This window comes from Astatotilapia calliptera, chromosome 5 (genome assembly GCF_900246225.1).
Source record: "Astatotilapia calliptera chromosome 5, fAstCal1.2, whole genome shotgun sequence".
NCBI lineage: Eukaryota > Metazoa > Chordata > Actinopteri > Cichliformes > Cichlidae > Astatotilapia > Astatotilapia calliptera.
The window spans coordinates 19,484,281-19,494,505 of NC_039306.1; the positions used below are offsets into that span (position 1 = coordinate 19,484,281).

Consider the following 10,225-nt stretch of genomic DNA (forward strand, 5'->3'; position numbering starts at 1 on the left):
ACAGCACAAAGAGAGGGTACGATGTGACAACAAGCAGGGGATGACATAGGACTAAAATACATGACGGAGTAACCAGGACAGAAGGGAAACACAGCTGGTACTAACTACACAGACAACACGGGGAACAGAGGCCGAACACCAGACTGTCAAAATAAAACAGGAAGTACATGGAAGAAAGATAAGCTCCACGTTTCTTACAGAGTGTTTAGAGATTGTTTAAATAACTATCAGTGCACCATCAAGGTAGAAAGAGCAAATTATTTCTCCAAGATCATTACTAAGAATTCTGGTAATCCTAAAGTTCTATTCAACACAATCAACTCTGTCCTGCATCCCACTACTTCAGCCATATCTGAGACTGCCTCACACACGTCTAAGGATTTTTGAAAGTTCTTTACTGAAAAAATTCATAATATCAGACCACATATCCCGCTCTCATCCCAAGACCTTTCTGAACCACCTATATGGTCATTCTTTTTCTCCGAATTTAAACCAGTTTCATTATCCCATCTTACTAATATAATAATGCACATGAAAACAAATACGTGCCCCTTGGATGTGTTACCTACACCATTTCTCAGAGATGTGCTGAAGACAGTCAGCCCTAACATCCTCGTTGTTGTAAATGGCAGTATCTCAAATGAAACTGTTCCTCATTTGTTTAAACAAGCTGTTGTCCAGCCGCTTCTAAAAAAAAACTGGTTTGGATCTGTCAATTCTTGGCAATTTTAGACCAATCTCTAAGCTGCCATTTTTGTCTAAGGTTCTCAAAAACGTTGTCCTCCGAATTATCCTCATTCTTAGACACACATAATATTCTGGATAAATATCAGTCTGGTTTCAGAGCCTTCCACAGCACAGAGTCTGCTCTATTGAAGGTGTTCAATGATGTGCTTTTAGCTGTTGACTCTGGAAAAAGTACAGTTTTGATTCTTTTAGACCTGAGTGTATCATTTGACACTGTCGACCGCACAATCCTATTAAACCGGCTAAAGACATGTGTCGGGATTCAAGGCTCTGCTCTAAAATGGTTTGCCTCTTACCTGGAGAGCAGATCATACTCTGTGATGCTGGGTAACAAATACTCTTCCCCAGCTTCACTAACTTGTGGAACACCTCAGGGCTCTATTCTGGGCCCTGTCTTATTCTCCGTATACATGCTCCCTTTAGGCTCCATTTTTCAGAAACACCAGATCTCCTATCACTCTTGTGCAGATGATACACAGTTCTACCTCTCTCTAAAACCAGGTGCCAATGGTACACTGCAGAAAGTCTCAGTGTATGTCTTAGCAACATATATTGCTGGATGTCTCTGAACTTCCTCAAACTAAATCACGACAAAACCGACATTATAATTTTCAGTAAGCAGGACTCTATTAGTCTTATAAAGAAACAATCTGGGTCCATTATCAGCTAATGTACAACCCCATGTAAAAAATCTTGGTTTCATTTTTGATTCTACCCTCAAGCTGGACTAACAAATACATTCAGTTGTTCGTAGCAGTTTTTTCCAACTGAGAAGCATTGCTAAATTCAAAAATATCCTGTCATCTAAAGACCTGGAAACCCTTTTCCATGCCTGCATATCATCACGTCTTGACTATTGTAACTCTCTCTACTTAGGCATCTGTCACTCCAGCCTGTCCCGCCTGCAACTTGTTCAAAATACAGCTCCTGACGGGTAACAGAAAAAGAGAGAGTATTACTCTGATACTCGCATCTCTACATTGGCTGCCAGTTACATATAGAATTTTTTAAGATATAATTATTTGTTTTTAAAGCTCTCCATAGTTTGGCTCCAGGTTACATTTCAGATCCTCTTAGCCTGCACTTACCCACTCGAACTCTGCGCTCCTCCAGTAAGATGCTGTTATTAGTTCCACGCTCCCAGTTCAAATCTAGAGGTGACAGGGCTTTCTCCATTGCTGCCCCGAAACTCTGGAACAGTCTTCTCCCTTTCATAAAATCCTCTTCATCCTTGGAAGTTTTCAAATCAAACTGAAGACCTACTTATTTTCTAAGGCTTCCGGATCTCTCAGACACCTCTTTTATTCTGTTCTAACTATTCTGGTCATTTATCTCATTGGATGATGTTTGCATGTGTATACACGTATACATGTATTTTATGTTCACGTATGTGTGCTTGTGTGTGAATGTGTACATTTTTGTATATGTAGTTGCATATTTCCATGTACACATATACTTTTTACAAACATATATAGATGTCTTACAATGTTTCTATAGTGTTTTCATTTTATCTATTTTAATTATTTTTATCATATTATCCCTCTGTTCAGCACTTTGGCTGACATTTGATGTCTTTTAAATGTGCTATATAAATAAAAATGACTTGACTTGACTCGACAGACACAGAGACCCAGACTAGACACTGAACAGAAAGAACACAGAGTACAGAGACAGGAGCGACAAGAGACACGACTGACTGAGGAACAAGAAGACAAACATAAGGACAGAACTAAACCTACACTAAACATAGGGGCACCAGAACTAAACCTAAGAACTAGAATTAACAGAGCAAAGAAGGACTAGAGCGCTAGGAATAAAAAACAGAAACCAAAACACTAGTAATAAACACTGGTCATTATATTCTTCATTTCCAGTTAATACTTGTACAGCTGCTGTTATTGTATGTATATATATATTTATATTTCTTCATACATTCTTATATAGTTCTATACTGTGTATTGTACTTAGCTTAATTTTCCCTGATTCATGTCTGTTCTTATATTATTTTATAATTTTATTCTTTGTTAACTGTTTTCTCCTGTTGGAAATTGCAAGTATGGTTCGTTTGTGAAGCACTTTGTTGTACTTGTGACTTTTAAATGTGCTATAGAAATAAAATTGAAATTGAAAATTGAAATTGAATTGTGTATTTTGTTGTACAGTTATTTTATTTTTCAACTTTAATTTTTATATTTTATTGTATTCCTTCCTAGTTAAATTTACCCTTTTTAATTTTCATATTTATTTCCTATCTTATTCATAGCCTTTTCTTTTTTTCTTTAGGTCACGAGCAGTTGTCTAAGCATTTCACTGCATATCGTACTGTGTGTGACTGTGTACGTGACAAATAAAATTTGAATTTGAATTTAACCACAAACATTGATGAAATCAGACCACAGGTGCACTGATCCAGGACCGTGACAAGAATACAGATTAGAAAAGTGATCAGTTACATTTGTAGACTGTCACCATATCTATTTGATAAATAAAATGAATGTCACTTTGATTTAGTGACAAACTACAGTAATCCCCATGTCTGCTTTATTGTTTAGGGTCATGCAGTCTAACCTTCTAGAGCTTTTCCATACAGCTGTTACATAAACAGCAGCACCAAGAATACACTGAGTAGTAATACAAATAGATTAACATGTTTATTTTAGTGCTCCATGCGCTTGTGATGATCTTGTGAATGGTTGTCATGATGACAATAACCATTGTCATGACACCTGTTATCTCCAGCTGGGGTTTTAGAATCTTTTAAGTCCACTAATGCAAAAAAATTCTGGCTATGTTGATCTTGGTTTGTAGTATACCCCTCTGATATTCATACAATAGGATGGTTTTGTTGTTTAAATGCTTTGTTCATTCAATTATATCATTTTGGTTCCTCATCAAAATAATCAACAAACCTCAGACCAAAATTAAAAAAGGAAACCTGTGAGCACAAAAGCAGCAACTCACCGTTAGGTGGGTCATCAACAGGGACTAAACTGGTCATACTGTAGACTTCAGAATCATTTGGAGACATCTTGTTTGATAACAGAAGAAATGGAGAAGAGGAGAAGTCATGAATGACTTGCAACTAAGTACATGAATTATTAGTAGATACAAGGAATTTTATTACAACAAAAATAAGAAAGAAAAGTACCCATCCTCCTCGGTCAGTTTTTTTTGTGCTTGAAAAATTACCTACAACAAAAGGCAAAACAAAGTCAGCATATAAAACTACCATACAAAAAAACAACAACACTCAAGGACATTGTGGTCTGCTGCACGGCTGTGAGGGAGGCAGTCACACCACATGTATATATATATATATATATAGTACAGCAACCATTAGTAAAGTGTATGCTGAAAAGCATGGAAACGTGGCTGGGTCTGCCGTGGATTTATTACACACATAATACCAAAGGTGATTAAATATTTAAATAATTTAAGTCAAGTTTTTGTTGCTGCAAGTGCTTTTTATGCAGTTTTTGCAAAGCTATATTTGGAAGGAAACTGTGACCTAGGACAAGCTGATGGCATAAGATGTAAGTACAACTCCTCCAGTTTGATATGCAAAAAAAATTATTGCGCTAGCTCACGTGGTTGCAGTGCTACCGGGATTTAAAAATAGTTATGCAAAGTGGAGCGTGCCCGCTCCAACTGGCTTTAAAGGGTTAAAGATGAATAAGAAAATTGTGGGAAAGCGTGTAAGTATGGAAGAGAAGTAAAAGATACGGAGGTAAGAAATCAGTCGGTTTATGAACAGAACGGCGGTGGAGCTGGTCGGTCAATTTTGTGTATAAACTTTTTATAATATAGTGTGATCACAAATACCTCAGACTGTAGAAAACCTTTGGGGTTATACATGACATAAGGAATTGTTACTGTCCTTACCATTTCTTCTTTTCATGCAGACAAGAGCCATTCCCAGTGATATGATGCCCACGATTACACCAAAACCAGTTGCAACTACAGGTAGAAGTTTATGAGCAGAAGGTACTAGAAAAGCACAGACCGCAAACAAGTGTCAGTCTTACTTCCAATTTTGGTGAAAGTAAAGAAGAAAGAAATCTACTGTTAAAAACCAACAAATCTCTTATTTTATGGTCTTGAGAGCAGCAAAGTATGCCGAATGACATGTAGCAAAGAACAAACTTCACTGATATTTGAAGAAAAACCCTCCTAGTATAATGAATATGCAATTTAAGAAAATTTCACTCACCTGAAGATGTCCTTGGTGTGGTCACAGAAGAAGTCGTCCCTGTAGTGCTGAGCTTTGTAGAAATTGGGTCTACTGAAATGTCTACGGTTAAAAACCAACAAATCTCTTATTTTACGATCCTGAGAACAGCAAAGTATGTTGAATGACATGTAGGAAAAGAAGAAACTTCACTGATATGCAAAGCAAAACCCTCCTAGTATGATGAATACACAGTGCAAGGAAATTTCGCTAACCTGAAGATGTCCTTGGTGTGGTCACAGAAGAAGTCGTCCCCACTGAAATGAATATCTCTAGATGTCAAAAAACACCACAGCAATTGACCTAACCATTTTTATTTACTTATAAAAATCTTAACAATAATTGTGTTTTTCCTGATTGTGTGACTTGTAAAGTCCATAGTCGGGGGAGGAGCAAAGGTCAAAGTGTTTTTTCAGCTGCAATAAAAGAAGATTGTGTAGTGATTGTTTCACTATTTGAGTTTCTTGTGGATTCACCACAAAAGGCATTTTTCTTCCACTACTGCAATACTGCCATACAGCACCAAAGTGTCAATGTTTTACACTTAACATTAAACATTCAAATTCAAAACAATGTTGTAGGGCTTTAATAATGATTGAGTGATTCAAATACTTTGATTATAAAAAACTCTCGACACAGTCTTTGCTTCGATGCTTCCTTTAACACGCGGCTCTGTAGTGCTCCGATGTATTAAACGATGTAAACACAACTAGAACAAGACCTGCAATACAAAAGTATTTAGAAGCAGTGTGTGAATAAAAGGTTTGACAACATTGATCCCACACACACTGATAACACAATGGCAACAGTGATGATGATGCTGACACAGTTTAACATGCAGCCGGAGTTTGTTTATGCGCAAGAAGTGGAGGCGTTACTGAGACAGTGAGGTCAAGGTGAGTGAAACAGAATGTTTCTAACGTCAAAACAGCAGCAAAGTTCCTGTAATCACCATTAAAACCTTTACTTTAGTGTGAGTCCATCATCAAAGCACCTGATCAACAAACTCCGACGTGAAGAAAAGCAAACTCTGCAGCTGCTCCATCCACTGCTATTTGTTTTAAACAGAGAAAAAAATCTGCAGTAAACCTCCAGAAATACTATTAAAATATGCAGATGATCTGTTAACTGAGTCTGACACCAGACTGGTTAAATCATACAGCTTGCTGAAGGCTGACGGTAGCAGTCTTATTGTACATGGAAGTGGTATCTGCAGCAAACAGGGGCTAAACCGTATTAACTTGAAGACTCTTGTAACATTTTTCACACTGAAAGTGAAATCATATCAGATAATGTGCTAATTAAACTGCATTAATATTTAAAAAATATAGGAATAAAAACTTTTTTAACAACCTAATAAAAATATAAATGGGCATTTAAACTCTGATCCGCTGACCTGAGAGCTATTAGGTTGGACACTGAATTATTATTAATTATGAACATCTAGACCATCGTATCATCTGTTTAGATTACACATATATCTTGTTTTGTTTTATTGGACCTTTGGTAAATGGCCTGTATTTATATAGCGCTTTACATATCCAGTCATCCACCCATTCACACACACATTCACACACTGGTGATGGCAAGCTACATTGTAGCCACAGCCACCCGGGGGCGCACTGACAGAGGCGAGGCTGCCGGACACTGGTGCCACCGGGCCCTCTGACCACCACCAGTAGGCAACGGGTGAAGTGTCTTGCCCAAGGACACAACGACCAAGACTGTCCAAGCCGGGGCTAGAACCAGCAACCTTCTGATTACAAGGCGAACTCCAAACTCTTGAGCCACGATCGCCTTTGACTATTTATACATTTTTTTAATTTTAGATAAAGCTTTCTTAAAATACATTTTTATATAAATACACACACACACACACACACACACACATAATTTACATATAATTTACAAATACAATTTTTTGACAGATCATATATCTTATGTAGAAGCTAAGCCTACGCTTCGTTAACGGGGGTGACGCGATGTCACTGGTATGCATGAATTAAGTTCACAGTCCAATAAATCCAGCAGTATGTATCTTGTCCTTTTTGGTCTTTATTACGTATCGACTTAGCATAACAGCGCAACGGTCACAAACTGTTTGCCTAATGTCTATAAAGCTCTGAATGGTTTAGGACCAAAATACATCAATGACCTCCTGACCCAGTATGAACCGTCCAGATCCCTCAGGTCATCTGGATCCGGTCTTTTATCAGTTCCCAGAGTCAGAACCAGACACGGAGAAGCTGCATTCAGCTTTTATGCTCCTTATATCTGGAACAAACTCCCAGAAAGCCTCAGATCAGCTGAAACACTCAGTTTATTTAAATCCAGGTTGAGCAGCGCATTGTGATCACTTACTTTGTATGTTAATGAAGGATATGTTGCTGTGAGGAGACTGGTATTGTCCTCCTTTATGCTGTGACATGTAAAAACATGTCACTTCCACCTCAGCAGGTGAACTCTGCTGTGCCATAGAGAGGAGCTCAGTTGCTGTAAGTGTCTGCAGACAGGAGATGGATGTAGATTTTCTTCCTCTCATAAAGTACAAAAAACACTGAGTCACAGAAACAGATGATGGAGTCTGACATTTCACTGTGACTGAGTCTGTTTCTGTGATCATCATTAGATTCATTGTCAGTTCAGGTCGAGGAGCTAAAAAATGTAAAGATTTCTCAAGTTAATTAAAGAAATGTTTCATTTATTTGAAAATAAAACCTAATAAGAGAAATTGCTTATGTATGTTATGCACATTTACATTTTCCTCACACAAAACCACCGACAAGTTGAGAGAAGTTGTTATTTTTTTACTAATACCGTTGCCAAACATCCTCATATTAGTTAACTGCATTAGTATTTACTCACTTTGTATAACAGCTGTAATTTCTGACATGTTACTCAGTGGAAATTTTGTTTTAAATTGACACTTAAATTCAAACAAATTGCAGTTTATTTAAGAATGTAACATCAGTTACATGTAAATAAAACTTTATAAAAATCAGTTTTTAGTTTCATTCTTTGGTTTATAAAAGCTAAAACTTTATGCACATACTGTACAGAGGTATACTTTAGAGCAGCATGTTATGATCACTTACTTTGTATGCTGATGGAGGACGTGTTACTATGCAGAGACTTATGTGGTCCTCCTTTATGTTCTAATGTGTAAAAACATGTCACTTTGACCTCAACAGGTAATCTCTGCTCTGCCATAGAGAGCAGCTCAGTTCCTGTCAGTGTCTGCTGACAGGAGATGGACGTAGATTTTCTTCCTTTCATAAAGTGCAAAAAACACTGAGTCACAGAAACAGATGATGGAGTCTGACATTTCACTGTGACTGAGTCTGTTTCTGTGATCATCATTGGATTCACTGTCAGTTCAGGCCGAGGGGCTAAAAAAGGTAAAGATTTTTTTTAATTAAATAAGCAAATGTTTCATTTACCTAAAAATAAAATATATTAATAGAAACTAATCTGAGAGTTTTACTTTTTAAAATGATCAAGTTTAATACACATTTCACACAATTTCTTCCCACAACCCTTAAGTTGAGAGCAGCTTCGTTTTTTGTACTGATACTGTAGACAAACATCCTCACATTAGTGCACTTCAGCAGAATTTACTCACTCTGTATGTTGATGGGTGACATGTTGCTCTCTGGAGATTTCTGTATATAAAAGTAATAACAGGTCACTTCAGCTGTAAGAGGTGAACTTTGACGTGTCCATGACAGAAATTCAGACCCTGTCAGAGTCTGCAGACAAGGAGCTGCTTTATCAGGTTTATGTCCTGAAATGATGAAATAACACTGAGACACAGGAACAGATGATGGAGTCTGACAGTTCACTGTGACTGAGTCTGTGTCTGTGATCATCTGTGGATTCACTGTCAGTTCAGGCCGAGGATCTAAAAAATGTAAACATTTGTAGAGTTAAATAAGCAAATTTTTATTTTATTTAAAATAAAATCTAATAATAGAAACTGTTGTGAGAGGTTTTTTTCTGATGCACATGAAAATTTTCCTCTTAACTCACAGTGTGATCACTTACTTTGTATGCTGATGGAATATCTGTTACTGTGAGGAGACTGGTATTGTCCTCCTTTATGCTCTGAGCTGTAAAAACATGTCACATCCACCTCAGCAGGTGAACTCTGCTGTGTCATAGAGAGGAGCTCAGTTGCTGTCAGTGTCTGCTGACAGGAGATGGATGTAGATTTTCTTCCTCTCATAAAGTACAAAAAACACTGAGTCACAGAAACAGATGATGGAGTCTGACATTTCACTGTGACTGAGTCTGTTTCTGTGATATTCTTTGGGTTCACTGTCAGTTCAGGTCGAGGAGCTAAAAATTTAAAAATTTGTTGAGTTAAAAGAGAAAACATTACATTTATTTGAAAATAAAACTAAAAAAACTACTCTGAAAGTTTTAATCTGATGCACATTTAAACCTCATATTACTGCGTTCGTTGCAGTAGCATTTACTCACTTTGTATTGTGATTGGTGACATGTTACTCACTGGAGATTTATATATATAAAAGTAATAACAGGTCATTTCAAGTGTAACAGGTGAACTCTGACGTGTCCATGACAGAAATTCAGACCCTGTCAGAGTCTGCAGACAAGGAGCTGATTTGACAGTTTTATCTCCTGAAATGATGAAATAACACTGAGACACAGAAACAGATGATGGAGTCTGACAGTTCACTGTGACTGAGTCTGTCTCTGTGATCTTCTGTGGGTTTACTGTCAGTTTAGGTGGACGGAGATCTGAAAAATTCAGGTACATGTTAGATTAATTAAGCACATTCGCATCTATATTATATTATTTATATTGTAGATTTATAATAATTACATTTAGATGAATAATTATTGCAAGTACTCAGATAATAACTAATCAACCCCATAATTACAATTGAAACATATTATAAACTGTTCATGTACTTTTGTCACTCACTGTTTATGGTGATGGTGGATGGCTCGCTGTAAGGAGATGGCAGTTTAAAAGTATCAATTTGTACAGTGTAAGAACATCTCACTTCAACCGCAGCAGGTAAACTCTTATGTGCGATCTTTAGTAGCTCAGTCGCTGTCAGTGTCTGCACACAGGAGGAACCTTTGGACAGTTTTTGGCTTGCAGTGTAGAAATCACACTGAGACACAGAAACAGATGATGGAGTCTGACAGCTCAGTGTGACTGAGTCCGTCTCTGTGATCGCAGGTGGACTCACGCTCAGTATAGGTGGAAGACTGGCT

The 10,225-nt window shown here is 37.3% G+C and overlaps 1 protein-coding gene across 1 annotated transcript; it reads right to left on the reverse strand.

Annotated features, from left to right (window-relative positions):
• Positions 1 to 4,594: 4,594 nt before the first annotated feature.
• Positions 4,595 to 9,516, reverse strand: LOC113021969 (uncharacterized). Its single transcript, XM_026166892.1, has 7 exons — positions 9,458 to 9,516; positions 9,020 to 9,313; positions 8,598 to 8,876; positions 7,337 to 7,630; positions 5,191 to 5,232; positions 4,958 to 5,038; positions 4,595 to 4,734 (listed from the first exon to the last, which is right to left on the reverse strand). The coding sequence occupies exons 1-7, from the start codon at positions 9,477 to 9,479 to the stop codon at positions 4,595 to 4,597; spliced, it is 1,152 nt and encodes a 383-aa protein (XP_026022677.1). The 5' UTR covers positions 9,480 to 9,516.
• Between the last annotated feature and the right edge of the window lie 709 nt (positions 9,517 to 10,225).

Coding starts and splice junctions, on each gene's coding strand:
- LOC113021969 (XM_026166892.1), bottom strand. CDS start 9,479: ATGTCACCAATCACAATACAAA. Junction 7,631..8,597: donor GTCACCCATCAACATACAGA/GTGAGTAAATTC, acceptor TACATTTTTTAG/CTCCTCGACCTGAACTGACA. Junction 5,233..7,336: donor ATCCTTCATTAACATACAAA/GTAAGTGATCAC, acceptor TATTCATTTCAG/TGGGGACGACTTCTTCTGTG.